The following is a 15,509-nucleotide window of genomic DNA, read 5'->3' as shown; positions in this document are numbered from 1 at the left end:
ATTGCCTCTGCAACCCATTTCTCAAACCTTCAGTTGGCTAATTTTCAATTATACTGTAAACCTTGAATGCTATCCTATCAGACCTTTTCTCAGGGAAATAGTTGCATGGGTGGGACTAATAACATGCCCCTTTCAAAAGATACCGTTCAGAACTTCAATTTAAAGATTTCTTTTTTCATTATGCTTTATCATAATGATGGTTTGGTCTCCTTTTTTTTAAAATTAACTCCCGAGTAAGAGCTTTTGAAGAAACATTTGTTTCTTCATTTGCAGATCACTTATTTCTTCATGCATACTCACTTCACTTCTAACAGAGACTTATCCTAGAAGCTGTTTCTAATAAAAGGGTATCCTGTAGCAAATTTCATCTAGAATACAATCACTTGCAAATGATAAAATATGGCTTTGTAAGCATGAACTGAAGAAAGCATTCATTTTTAAAACGTATCTGTAAATTGCAAGTAATACACATCTAACACATTGTAAAATGTATTTGTACTTCAGAAGGTGAATTTAGATTTTCAAATTATTATCAGTATAGATAGAGGTGAAGGTTAATGATCAAGTTTCATACCTAGCCTGGTGAATAGCTTCCACCCATTCATCTCCATCACCTTCATCCTCACAACGGAGCTCCAGTGGCTTCTGCCCTTCATGGCCAAATAGAACAGTAAAGTAATACTGCAAATTAAAATGAGAAAAAAAAATATTTAGGAACGCTTAACTAAAAGAGCTACATAAGGAATCTGTCTTTTAAAACTCAGCTCAAACCGTTTCCAGCCCATGATTATATGTTTTATGCTATTAGTCATGAAATACAGATTGAAGTTGAAACTGTAACATATTCCCCCATGAATCAAGGTAATAGCTTTCATGATACTTACAGTAAGTTATCATTCTTAAGATCTCACATACAAAATAACAGAATGTAACTCCTTTAGAAGCTTCTACAGTTGCATACAATACTGCAACTGTAGGAGAGTACCTGCAGTTCTTTTTTCCTTGCATTTTTTTCAGCTAACACTGTCCTTGTATGCCATCATAGGATCCTAGATCTGGTGATGCCATCTCTTCATCACAAGACTGTGCACTCGGTGTAGATAATTTCTTCATTACTCCAGAAGAACAAGAAAAGTGTCCCTTCCTATTTTTCACACTCCAAAAACATTTTTCCTTTTTTTCAAGTAGCCTCAACCGTAATTATCATTACAGCACATTTTGTTTCATAAGAAAATACTCCTCACAGAAGAAGTGTCGTATTTTTTGACGGCCCTCTCATGTGGAGGACTTTGCCCATGGTATGTTCTGTGGAATGCACAATTTCAGGAAATTTTTTTCCTCCTTTCAGAATTTAGTAATACCACTACTAATATCTATAGCTAGCAGAACCTGAGAACATCATCACCTATTTCAAAACTCATTTCACAAGGGTACTTGCATTCTGGTAGCAAACAGCATTCCTGCGATTTAGATGAAAATAAGTGAGAAAATATTCTAATTAAGCACACACCTATAACTTCAGTAGGTTCCCTGATTGCGGCCATAACGTAGTGAGCTGTTTCACAGACAGACCTACCTGCGTTGGGTCTGACCCCACACAGAGCCATCCAGCTGTTAGGCTGTATGATTCAGAAGGTCTCGCAGAAAAGCATCTCCACATCAGATCATTCAGTTGTTTGTATCATCTAAAATTTCTCAGTTCCTCTTTCACCATCATCCCCATTAATAGGAAACCGATGTAACCACATGGTAGCAGTTATTTTCCAGGTTCTAACAGTAAATTCCAAACTCACACCAGTTAGTAAGTGAGGTATGTAACTTACTTTCTCCCACCACTCTATCAGCACTAAGTAACCTGAAGTGATATCAACAAACATTCTGCTTTCCTTGTCAAACCCACAGCTCCGCTGAAAATACCTCTCTGAGCCAAGCACAATGCCGGAGATCCAGCAAATACAAACCAATTCAGAATTAACAGCTAGTTCCAGGGCAGGAACAAGCACGAAAAGAAACAGAGGGATGAAATTTTACCTACAGAGAAGTGACTCTGTAGATATTTATAGTCAACACTTATAATTAATTTTGTCCATATAAAATGAGAGAGGGTTTCATCCATTCATTGAGCCCTTATGAAACATCTGGCAGCCTGCTGTGCAAGCACGGAGCATCCATGGCATGCACAGAGCCCAGAATGAATTGTATTCACTACCTGCACTATGGCTGTGTGCACACCTGTGCTTTTAACTAGGTTTGTGCCTGGGGGCCTCACATTTACAAAACCCAGCTGTTTAGGTGCTTCTGACTACAATTCTATGTTTAACTTCATTTTAGGTAATGTAAGTAATAAAATGGCATTCCACAAAGAGAAACCTATTTCCCCATGAACTGTATTATTTACTAAAAGTTGTTAAATGTATACAACATGCTTTTCATACAGAAGATCACAAGTACCACAGGATTAGCAGCAGGCAATTGAAATAAGCAAGGCAAGGCAAAATAAGCAGAAGCACTTACATTTAATAGGCTACATAAAGAAAGTCTGGGCCCAGATCAGCCAGGTTTCTGAAAGAAAACTACCCTCATTTACAGTCAAGAACCAATAAATCATTCAAAGCACAATCCCACTAAACTGATTTTCCTAACAATGCATATTCTTTAAATCTGTATGCCTTGCAACTAGATAAAATGATGACATTTGTAAGATTTTCCACATCAATAACTTTCATGATAAAGCAGTGCAGTTTAATACGGCCTACAAGATGGAAAAAAAGTGCAGCACAATTACATACAAGTGTGCTTTGTTTATGGACTGGAACAGTCTTTCTCTTAAAGTATATTTAAAGATAAATCACACCAATCAGTGCTGTATTTTATGTAACAAGTTATTTGTGATTCACAAAGCTGCTAACTGACATATGAAATGAGAAGAGATACAAGTATAGACAAGCACGGGACTTAATCCCACTGTGTTCAAGTTAAAGGAAAAAACGTCACTGCAGTCCTCCCTATCCCTTATCCCTTTAGAAGTCATCTAATTCAGACCTCATCTGAGCAAGATCTGCAGTGATCTCATTTCACAGAATTTAGACTTAGAGGTATGCAGTTATTATGGTGACAGGCACGATCTAAATGCTTTTCATTAGACCAGGAAAATGCACAAATTCAAACTTAAGAGGGCTAGTGCCAAAGGACTGGACTCAATGAAAGCAAAAATTAAATTATAAAAGGCATCTGTTTCCATAAGCTGCTTTTAAAAAGATCATCACTTACCTGCTCCGTCACACATGGGTGTGTGGAGTACTGCATTCCAACATGAGCATCAATTATCACTTGACTTAGCCTGAAGTCAACTCTACAGTAAGTAAAGTGCGAAGCATAACATACTCCCAAAGAGTATCTCTACATCATGCTTGAATTCTAACTCCTCTCAAACGTTTCTCAAGCAGCAAATATCTTACTGCAAGAAAATGATGGCATCCTTGATGTTTTACTGTATTTTCAGCACTTTTCTGCATACATCCAGTAGTTCCCTGACATGATGACAGTAAATATGCACTACAGGACACATTAACACTGACTACCAGTATCATCATTTATGAGGGGAATGAGGAAAAGTTGTTACTACTTGCATAAATTTGAAGGCCCTGTCTCGACTGACTGTGAAGGAAAGAAAAACAGGAAAAAGATGCATAAAGAATGTTACTGTGCCAGCTTGTACCTACCACTAATCAAAGTTCCTTACTGTGGTGAGAATGGAAGATTATGCAGTGAGATGATCAGTGCCTCTGCTTCAGAGAAGTGACCAGAACAAGAATGAGATGAAAATTACTTCACCAGAACATTTATTGTCACTCGTTATTATGCTGAAATCTCCACCGACAGCGTAATAACTTTTCCCAGATAACAGCTGTACTCAAAATAAGACAGCAAAAGATTTAATGTTCCTCTTCCTATGAGGAAACACAAGCTTTACTTGGGGTGGGGGGTGGGAGAAGGGGGAAATCAAAGACCAACAGAAAAAATGCCCTGTATAAACACCACTTTCGCAGCACACTAGGTCAATTCTCCATCAATACAAACACCCTTAAGACTGAATTTCTCAGCAACGGCATGCTGTTTCCGTTGTGACTGACATGAGCATTTGCTGTTTATGAAGTGAGAGTCACACAAACACAGACACATTACTCCCAACAAACAAGGACAGTCCCACAGCTCACTCTTCTCTCCATCTCACATGGAATCTGCAAAGGACATCTCCGCTTTGTCACCTGGCAGCTCATCACCACACTTACCTGTTTACTCCCTTCCATCCCCTACTATTACAGCAATCTGAAAAGTCTTTTCTGTCAGTAAATTACTGCTGATACTCAGAAAGGAAGCAACAATTCCAAGTTACTGAAAGATGAGAGGACCAAGAAGAACAAGTACTTATCTTCACACAGATGTGCCGCTACACAGCACAGACTGAAAAGCTACTCCCACAGATGATAACACTGCTTGATATCTCCTTCTACAAGCTCCTGTGTCCAGTTCCTTGAAGATTTTGGTCAGCTTTGACGCCTGGATAGAAAAATTCATACTGGGTAGAGGATGCATGTGCTTTTGGTACTTATCCTTTCATCAGAATCGTACAAAAAACATTCAAATTATGTTTGTACGGACTCCAAGTTGACTACCAAATCTTTTAATATTGTGGGCTTGTAAATGATGGCAGTATGGCAATACTTGCCTATGCACTGCTTCTCCCTAAACTTTCCTTATTAAACAAAACTGTTCTCTCCACAAGATACTATTTTTAGAACTGGACTGTGGAATGACCTAATGCTATTTCCCGACTGGCCGATGACTTACTGTGCAGTTCTGTTCACATCATTCAAGCCCGAACCTTGATAAGAATCTAAAAAGAAAATTCCAGCCAACATATTGAAGAGAATGGTAATTATAAATGCAAAACTGGTGGGAAACATTAGTCTGTGCATGAAGATTACCACCAAAAATTAGGAGCCTTAACAAAAACCTGGTTTCAAGGAAGCTATTTTCTTTCAAATCAGAAGAAAGCAAATGCTTGTGCTGTGTTTATCCCTGTCTCAAAATTTGCTGTGCCACTAACACTGGCAAGGGATCTGTAGCTTGTTGTTACATTAGCATGAAAATGAACTAACAACAAAAAGATTAAAGTTACTATAATTTTTTAGAAGTTTCCAGGGATATCTACAAAGCCAATGCACATCATTTTTCTATCACATCAACTACTAAAAGCTATAATGAGAACAGAATTAGTGGATAATGTAATTAATATGATGTACTTGGGAAAATCTAGTATCACAGATATAAAATGATCACCTCTATGCCATCAGAATTCTTTGTTGGGGCCAAGAGAACTTGGATTACAATGATAAAATTTCCAGAATGCTTTTGACAGATTTTAAGAAAATTAAGCATCCAGAACTTAGAATAGGAATGTCCTTCCACAAATAAAAAAAAATAAAAAAAAAATCTAATCAAAAGCTAGAAAAGAATTTGAATATTGGACCATCTGTCAGTTCTTATAATGGAACAAGGTCACCAAAGGACTTCCACAGAGAATTGCTCTGAGAACTGAAACAACAGATTACAAAGGATGACAAAGTTTGTTAATTATTCAAGATAGTAATGACAAGAACCATTGTGAAGAACTGCAGACTCGACACGCCTGAGTTACTGGACAATAAAATGGCAGGTTAAGTTTGTTGTACACAAATGTAAAGTGACATACAGGAGGGAATACATTCCAAGATTCACATGTGAAAAAAAGGGGCTCTGTGCTTGGCATCACCACTCAGGGGTAAGAACCTGGGATAATGACATATACTGCTGTGAAAATACCAGCCCACTATCAGCAGCTGCCAAAAAAGCAGATGAGAATGGTAGGGATGATTAGGACAGGACCATAAAAGAGCAGACAAGACTATTAGGCTATAAAACATCCTGAGTAATGCGAGTAGTTTACACACATCTTTAGTCTTTACAGTTGCACACACTGACTTTTATTCTTTAAAGAAATAAAGAGGAAATGTGCAAAACTGGTAGAGAGCCACTGCAACATTTTAACTTCTATGTTTCTTTGTGATCCCACAGTTTTGCCGAAGATTAGAGATTAAGGGCTTTTTTTTAATCATTTTAATGTTACTTCATCACTCCTGGTAGATAGAAATCTGGTACCTAACTGGACAAGAGGAAAAAAAAAACTTCTGAAAGTAAGTAAGAAAGAGGCCTAATAATCTGCTAAACCATAGCAAATATATGCCAAATATAAGAATATGGCAAGCCACTGGATCAAGAACAGGATAGAAAGTATTTTTTTGAATGCCATTTCATGCACTGAGAGGATTCAGAGATAGGCTGCAGTATCTATCCCATTTTTTGGTTAAACACCAGCCAAATATAAACAACAGCTATAAAAGACAAGTTATTTTATGGTGCCTTTTCTCTTTAACTAAATATTGTGTTAATCAAGTTACAAACTGCAGCATAAAATCTACTCTGGCCTGTGTCACTTAATCACATTTCTGAGGTATTCTGCAAATAATGTCTAGACCAAATGCAACAGCAATGTATTTAAACAAGCAATCAGCTGTTCTGGATGTAGAGAGGATACACTTAAGTCTATCCTCTTCTATACACTCTTCCTATATTGAAAAAAAATACCACACACAACTTGCATGTAAAACAAACAAACAAACAAAACCAAAAGGGAGTACACAATGGTCACTGAAGACCACAGTCTTGCAAACACATTAACTTGAATTAAAATGATGCCAAATTACAATGGTTATGGAGTTATAATGGTTATTTTCATGGATGGGAGAATCAGGCTAATATGGCCCCATCTGCTAAATTTTCAGTGCAGACCATTTGTATTTCAGCAACACATCATCAATAGGGAAAAATTCTGCCACACAAAGGGAGACTTCAGCATGTAAAGGCTACAATAACTGATAGAACACATTGAGCATAGCTATATTATTCACTAATAATAAACAGAATATGGGTACCATCTTCTCGAACTTTATTTGATGCTGTCCAGTGGGAATCTCCTGTCAGAAAGCACAGGCTGGTTACCTGATAAGGCTACGCATTACCTAGCAGCAGCGAATCTTTCCTTCCCCTGCAACAGTCATTTCTCTGCTGCTGCCGTCCCCAGGGCCTGGCACAGAACAGAAAGAAGGTCTATAATGAAGCATTGGAATTCAGGACAGTCAGGTCAAACATCTCATTTAGTTGGGAAATCTGTGTATTACACAGGTCTCTTAAGGCCTTTTGGCAACAAACATGGGACTTGCACTCAATATCAATGTGCTTGTTTCTGGCAAAGCAATCTACAAAGCACCTCACCATGTTTTCAGGGAGCTGAAAGGCTGCATCATGATGCTACCGTATTCACTAGTAAACATTCACAGCATTCCCAGAACAGCTGCCTTCCTGCTTATCCTTAGCTTCTCCTCCCACATGCAGGGCCTCACGGGACTGACACTGAGATGCCTCTACATCTAACGGCAGGTTGCTGTACCCTGACAAACAAATATCTATACAGTGAAAACTGTATTCTGCACATAGCAAACAAATAAAATCTGCCTGAAACCAAGAGATAGGCAGAATTTGTTTTCTTATTCTTGTTTTTAGTATTCTTCTGCTTCCCACTGTATGTCATGAGCCCATTCCCCTAGGATTCTCAACTTTCCAAGCACTGGAAAAAGGAAACATTACTCAGGTCAGCTAAATTTTAGCTACCATGTTAACACACATTGCTTCTCATCCTTTCCAGTCTTTATTTTCTTTATAATATATTCCTTATATTTCCTTGAAAAAAAAAAAAAAAAAAATCACCTGCTTTGATGGAATTCCTTTTACTTATAGCCCAAGACATGTTCAGTACGTGTACATTCGACCCACACGTAGCTCAGAAGTCTATGCTGAAACCGTCATCACCTGCATTACCAATGCAAGGAACAGAAAAGGAGCACAACCCAATCACGTTATCTAGCATGGAACAGCTGCATAAGCAGAAAACTGCACTGTTCAGACTGATGAGAAATGGGTAGAAGGGGACATCAGAGAATACTACAGTCATTGACAGTTGTATATGTATTTCAGGAATTAGACTTTTTGAGTTATTTTTATGCGTGTCTCATTCCTAGCCTTTCTCCATGTATTGAAAGCCATTCTCTCCTTGTCCAATGTCAACAGTATACGGGCTGGTTCGGCCCGGTTCCATGATGAGCGGGGCGGAGGGATCCGTGGATCCTCGCCTCCAGAAAAAAAGGAAACAGGGAACCCCAAAATAATTAAAACAGCGGCACCGATCTGAGGAGAAACAAACTAATTTACTAAATATATTATCGGAATGCAAGATAACACACTATAATACAATATAATCAGAATTGAAGCTAATAAATCAAATATAATGAGAGAGAGAATGTCCGATAGGTGGACAGGCCTCACCACAACGCTGAGGTGAGATGCGCAGTCCGGTTGAGCAGCAGGGAGACGGGAGCAGCGCCCACGACGAAGGGCAGGCGAGAAAGAGCACATCAGGTGACCTTGCCAGGAGTTAAACCTCCTCTCCCTGACCGCAAGGTCCCCTGGGGAATGTAGTTCTTCTTCTCTTCAGGGCAGGTACCCAGGACTTGAGCATTGACAGTTAAAGTCCCAGTGCCCCACATGATGTTATGATGTGGAATACCGAAAACCAAAAATCACAAAGCCGTGACATCCAACAAACATCCCAAGTACCTGCCATCCAATTTTCTAGTCTAAAATCTGATAATGATGCAGAGCTCTGTCAGACAAATTCAGCATTAAATTACCTCCATTTTTGTTTTGCTCTACAACATTAATCCCTATATTTTAATTAGCAGATAAGATTTTAAAGCCCAGAAGGGACATTTGTAATCTTCCAGTGAGAACTCTTGGGTAATACAGGCCAGAAAAATCTCACTAGACTGTTCCTGCATCAAAGAGGTTCACAGTGAGCCATTGCACCTCCTTAATCTACGCTAACATAACAAGCAATGAAAATCTACCTAAACTCTTGTTTAATTGTTCTAGATGTCAAATTACACTTAGCACAAAACATCCCTCTTACTTTAAATAATGAAGGAACACCTAAATAACAAAATTACTAATAAGCCTCATTTTTAAATACTGTCCCCAAAGAGAGTGTACTGGCAAGAGTGGAATCTGAGTTTCTCAGCAAACCTACACTTAAAAAAAAAAACATGAAACAACACGCACATAAAAATGTACATACCCAAGGTCATACACCTAAACAATTTTTACACAGTGAGATATTTTGAAGTATTAATTTCTAATAAGCAGATTAATTGGCAGGCTTTCTAGTTATATTCTGAATATACACAAACACAGGATTTGTCATTTTAAAGCTTTCTACAGATAGTAACTAATCTGCTAACTCCTCTACAAGGTAAGAATTATGGTGTTTATTTTAGACATAAGGATATGTGCGAAGATGCCCAAATATAGATCTGCTATGAACGAATTCAACTCAAGATTGCTATAAACAGAGCTTCTCCCCATAAAGTGAGCCAATATATGATAAGGAAGCAAGAATCAGAAGTCAGCTCATCCTAGACCTTGTTACATCTCTGTTATATATAATCATTTCTATATAGAAACAGTTTTAGGAAAAACAAACACTCAAAATTTCAAGCAGTTCAGCTACAGTGTTCTGTGACTTGAAGAGCAAGACCAGTATAACCCACCCTCTAGAATGGGAAAATGCCTAGAATATAAAAAGCTCTGATAGAATATAAAAAGACCACCATTAACAGCCATGTATAATAACTCCAAAAGCTGTCGTTATGTAACTGTGTCATTTGACAGCAGGCATCTCCTGTCTTCAGAGATGACATGAACAAAGTTAGTAAATGCAAATCAAAATTACCTCTTGTGTGCTGATTTCTAACTTGTGCAGAAATAAAAACAGCTTGCAGAAATATTTCAACAGGAGCTATTAGAACTACTTTTCAATAACCATGTTACTGATAATACACTTCCATCAACTCTTTTTCACTGGAACTGTGATGTCAAGTAAACAGCTGTGATGCTTTTTTTTGGTGCTCTACCAAAATATAATAACCAAGGGAAAAGTTGAAGAATCTTTTTTTATTCATGCTAGGCATGCATTTCCTTTTCAGTTGGTGACAGTTTTCTGGCACTGCATTGGATAATACACGTTTGGAAGCACCTTTCTGAGAGAGGATACATTTCCTGCTGTTCTACAATTCTAGGATTGCATAAATATTTGTGTTCAACTCATAGATTATACTCTGTTTTGTTACTGAGGAAAAGGGGCATGCAACATGGCTTTACTTTCTGAACAATGCAGCTCATTAGGGCATTTCACATCACATATATTTAAATTAGCACCATTTTCTCTTACCAGCTTTGAAAAATACTTTCTGCAGAAAGTTAGCAACTACCACTACATGCTCCTCACAAAGCTGCTAGGGGCACATGAGAACTCTGTTTCAGGTTCACAGGTACTGCTTAGGCTCAGTAACCACAGCCACAACACAACAATCCAGTTCTTGGGCTGTTCTGCACACACCACATAGCAGCAAAGACTGACTCTGCTGTCCACAGATTTGAAAATATCAAAGCATACAAAGGATTGCTAGCCAAGCCTTACTTCCCTGAAGTTAGAGTGTGCTTGAGAGAGCCAAGAGCAATTCTAAGCTGACATCAGTTAGGAGAAGACAGAGTCAAAAGAGTGGTGGAGGGAGAAGGGCAGAAAAGTATAGGTATCACTCACCCTCTCCCAGAAAACAACAGTAGGTTGTATTCAAAGTCAGGAGGCTTTCTGTTTCCACAGAATATTTTGCATTTTTGTTTATCAGGCTCAAATTTTGCAACGTCTATCTGCATCTTCAAGAACAATAGATTTCTCAGGCTCACCTGAACAGAGCCTGAACTTCTGAGAGAGCTCATCTTGGAACAGAAAAAACCTTCCCATGATGGCAGCAACGTTGTTATTCCACAAGAAATACTATGAAGCTTTGGCTTGAGAACTGCAAAACAGCATCCTGGTCTTCCTCTTGTAGCAGCTAATGGCTAAATGCTATTGATTTCTTGCCAGTCTGACAAAAAACAGCAGTTCACTAGGTGCTGAACTTGCCATAAAATCAAAGAAACCTTCCTGTTTCCTATTGCTTGCTTTGCAACACTTTCAACAATACATTGCCGTAAAACCTAAAATGGCAAATAAAGCAGATCAGCTAAATCAGCTTCAACCTGAATACAAATTCAATTATTTAAAAGAATGTTACTGCACTTCAAATGCTGTCAATATCAAGTTTTAGAAGTTATGATGCTACTGTTCTACTAAAGTTTCTCAAAATAATAATGATTCATATTCCTTAATATAATAATGAAGTGTAAATGATAAATAAGTATTCAATGACAAATGTTGAAATTCAATTTGCTTTATGTTTCTTCTTTGCATTTGCACAACAGATGTCCCATTTTCTGAATTAATTTTCCTCACACACGAAATAAAAATTACCCTTTTGCTTTGTTTAACTTAACCAAAGCTGATTGTGTTTTTTAAAAAAGTACACACGGAACAGCACCATCATCACCACGTTTAGGTAGTTTTCAATGAAAACATATGAGAAACAGTTAATCATATAAAGCTGCATCTACGTACATTCTGGTGAGTTTTGCTGCTGTTTGTTTTCAACTCACTGGAATTTACTGTGGGAAGACTATGCCTGAAATTCCGTTTCTGTCCTCACAGTTCTCTCATGTATGGAGCTTTCTAGCCCACGTAAACATTATCCTTTTCAAAGCCACAGGAACACAATGGATGGCTGGAAAACTACCCAGTTTTTCCACTGGCAACAAGAAATTAAGTACTATGAAAACTATCAAAGAGCAATATTCTGTACCAGCCGGGATGAAAAGCGTAAGTTCAGAATACAGTAGCAATCAACTAACTTTCAGATCTCTTAAAATTCTCACCCACTTTCTTACTGAAAACTTAATATTTTTTCTACAGCAACGGACAAAATATTGCTTAAATAATCTTTTCTAAGGGAAAGATTTGCATAAGAGGAAAAATACTGCTTGCATCTTCGAGTTTGATTTACACCATCACTGGGCAACGGAGGCAGGGGTGGTACCAATGCAAAAAAATACTCCTCTGTCTCACAGAAAATTCCAGTGCTTAGCATATCAAGAATTATTTAGAAATGTACTCGCAAGAACAAAAAAAAAACTTTCAATGCAGATCTTTCTGTGTGCAAATCCTTCTTTGGTCAATGGTGATAGATCAACAAGTTTGAGAGCTGTTCCACAGTAACTTACATGTGCTTTCATGTATCTTACATGAAGCACCCCATCCAGCTTATCTGAGTCACTGAAACACTGCAGACCAATCAAATTCAAAACAGCTCTATGGTCAAAGACAAGCATTTCACAATGTGCAAGTGGAAAACTTGATTTATTTATCAACTCAAGCCAACTTAAAAGTAACTACTGAGTCACACACATGAAAATGTTGCAGTAAATTAAATGGAAGTTCTTCAGGTCTCTTCAAATTACACAGCCATGCAAAATAATTTTCTACCAGAAAGCCAAAGGTCAGCATCTGCTGAAACCTTCCCCTCCCCGGATTCCCATCCTACTTGCTTTCATTCTTAAAATTCTATCATTAACACCTCCGCTCCAATGTTTGTAATGTAAAACATTAAGAACTTCTGTTTGTTCTACCAATTGCATAAAAATGGGATTTTATTTCTACTGGAGAAGTTGTAGCAACCATGGTAACTGCCACCCTACTGCCTCACAGTGTAAGAAAAAAGGCCTCACTCAGGTTTCCCTAAAAATAAAAAGCCATCGGCTGCCCCTATCAACTCACTAGAATTATCTTTTCCAAAGATAAAACAATGTAAGAGTTGCTTCTGTGCTTCTGGTAAGCAAAACTAGGAGTTCCAAAGTTCACAATTTGAATATCAATACAAGCATTGGAGAAACATTTGCTTTTTCAGTAACACATACACGTTTACTGAAGAACATATACATGTTTACACATACTGAACTGTAGCACTGAAAATACTTTATATTATTTTATTCCCACGGGGAAAAAAAAAAAAAAAAAACATGGCTTAAAATCTGTTTGGCTGTTGCAGAGGCATGAATGACATAGCTAGCAGGAGTAACAGAGGAAGAAAAAAAAAAGAGGACAACACTGCTCATCAGCATCTTGTCTTCCATATTAACATGCCCATTTTTATTGTCTTACTTGTACAGACAGCAGACTCAATCAGGAACTTTGTACGGAAGTTCTGCAGGACCCAGCTCAAAGAAAAGGTGTGGCTCTGATTCTGTAATTATTCTTGGATGCTTGTTTTGACAGAATGCAATCATTAATAGGCTGCGGGGTGACCTCATTGCAGCCTATCAATACCTGAAGGGAACCTACACCCAGGAGGGGAGTAAACTCTTCAAAAGGGCTGACAACAGCAGGACTAGGGGAAATGGATCCAAGTTGAAGGAGGGAAGATTTAGGTTGGATGTTAGGGGGAAGTTCTTTACTAGGAGAGTGGTTAGGCCCTGGAACGGTCTGCCCAGGGAGGTTGTGGATGCCCCGTCCTTGGACGTGTTTAAGGCCAGGTTGGACGGGGTCCTGGGCAACCTGATCTGAATGTGTATGTTTGGTGGCCCTGCTAGGCAGGGGGGTTGGAACTACATGATCCTTGGGGTCCCTTCCAACCCGGGTGATTCTGTGATTCTGTGATTCTGTGATTAATAATGTCTTAATTCTTCATTACTTAGATGAAGAGATAACAGTCATGTATTTACCACACCACTCAAGCAGAGGTCTATTTTGACAGAGCTGACAACATGTTGCACTTATGGATGGACAAGCGGATTGCATGGAGAGGTTAAGAACATGGACTCAGTGATGCAAATCTTGTGTAAGCATTGAAACAAGATGCAAAGCCCCGACGGCTCCAGTGTAAACAGTGACATTTGACACACTTTTTCAGATCTTCTACCTCAAACCTGGTCAAAATATAACCATTACTTCGACAACCTAATTTGAATTCTCTCAAGAAGACCCACAGGATCATTCTGCTCCAACTGCATTTCTATACAACAGAGAATTGAAGATTGGCTACTACTTTCTCTCAAAATCTGTTGAGCTAAAAACATGGTACAGAACAGTGCTATAAAATCATTTCTGTATAACCAGAATACAACTGCAGGCAAGGCAGATGGCCACACATTCTGCTTATGGATTCTGCCACCTTGGCTTACACAAACCACTTACCTATTATCCTGTCACCACAACATCTTCTCAGTTTTTAAATGATTCAGAGATTGATGGAAGAACAAATTATGGCTGAAAATCAGCCATACACAAATTAGCAAAACACAATTTTTGCTGGCTCTTATTAGAGGCTGCTGTCAGTGGCCATTGTGTGATTGAGATGTATGCTACATTCCTTCTAAAAATTTTAAAGAACAAGTTCAATTAGAATAAACCACATGTAGATGTTTTACTTGCAGTACCAGTTCTCTAAGTAGATGTTTCTACACTTAAAATGCATGTGCATTTTTTTTCTTGCAGAATAACTGTGTTTACTTTGCAATCATTCAAAAGGCAATGATTTTCTATTTGAGTTACAACAGTAATTTAGATTGTTGAACAAACCTTAGCGTTAAAAGTAGCATCATACCTGTTTAAATCTTTAAAGGTTTGCTTTTCAGATAGTTCAAGTTACCCCTGAGACCTACCTCTTGTAAATATTTATACCAGATTATTTTTAAGCTTTCACAGCACAGGTACCAATCTATACAATTTCTCCAGCTAAATTACTGCTATTTAGACTTGAAACACTGAAGAGCAATTTATTCTTGTAGTACTGAAGTGTATCATAATGTCATTAAGTTGAAGTAGTTTTAAACCAGTTTTCTAACAAAACAAGCTGAAGGCAAGTTTGCAATATAACAAGGTGATAGATGCGTCAGTGTATAATCTGGGGCTTGTGTAGAAGAAAACTTCCCTCCTTAAGGGTAAAAGGGTCCAGGAAGCCTGGACGATCCTCAAGATGGAAATCTTAAAGGCAGAAGAACAGGCTGTCCCTGAGAGCCATAAGGTGAGCCATAAGGGAAGAAGACCGGTGTGGATGAGCAGGGAACTACTGCTGAGACTCCAGAAGAAAAAGAGAGTCTATGTCCTCTGGAAGAAGGGACAGGCTACTTGGGGTGATTACAAGGGAGTAGCTAAGGTTTGCAGGGAGGAAGTTAGGAAGGCAAAAACCCAACTTGAACTCAGATTGGCCACTGCAGTAAAAGAGAGTAAGAAATCCTTTCATAAATATATCAACAGTAAGAGAAGAACCAGGGAGAATTTCCATCCTTTACTTGACGCAGTGGGGAATGTGACCACTGAGGATAAGGAGAAGGGTGAGGTCCTCAATGCCTTCTTTACATCTGCCTTT

At 38.3% G+C, this 15,509-nt stretch overlaps 1 protein-coding gene across 6 annotated transcripts in view; it reads right to left on the bottom strand.

Moving 5' to 3' along the window:
* RASGRF2 (Ras protein specific guanine nucleotide releasing factor 2) overlaps window positions 1–15,509 on the bottom strand; it is a 123,768-nt gene that overhangs the window by 89,476 nt on the left and 18,783 nt on the right. For 5 of the 6 annotated variants that reach the window (XM_042866105.1, XM_042866106.1, XM_042866109.1 and 2 more), the window contains exon 2: window positions 575–681. In XM_042866105.1, coding sequence (XP_042722039.1) covers window positions 575–681 — 107 coding nt within the window. Of the gene's footprint in view, window positions 1–574; window positions 682–15,509 lie in introns of those variants that run through there. The other variant, XM_042866110.1, reaches the window with a different exon arrangement.

Source organism: Lagopus leucura, unplaced genomic scaffold (genome assembly GCF_019238085.1).
Source record: "Lagopus leucura isolate 7727_CA_CO unplaced genomic scaffold, USGS_WTPT01 Super-Scaffold_810, whole genome shotgun sequence".
Classification (NCBI taxonomy): domain Eukaryota; kingdom Metazoa; phylum Chordata; class Aves; order Galliformes; family Phasianidae; genus Lagopus; species Lagopus leucura.
This window is presented reverse-complemented; position numbering and strand designations above follow the sequence as displayed.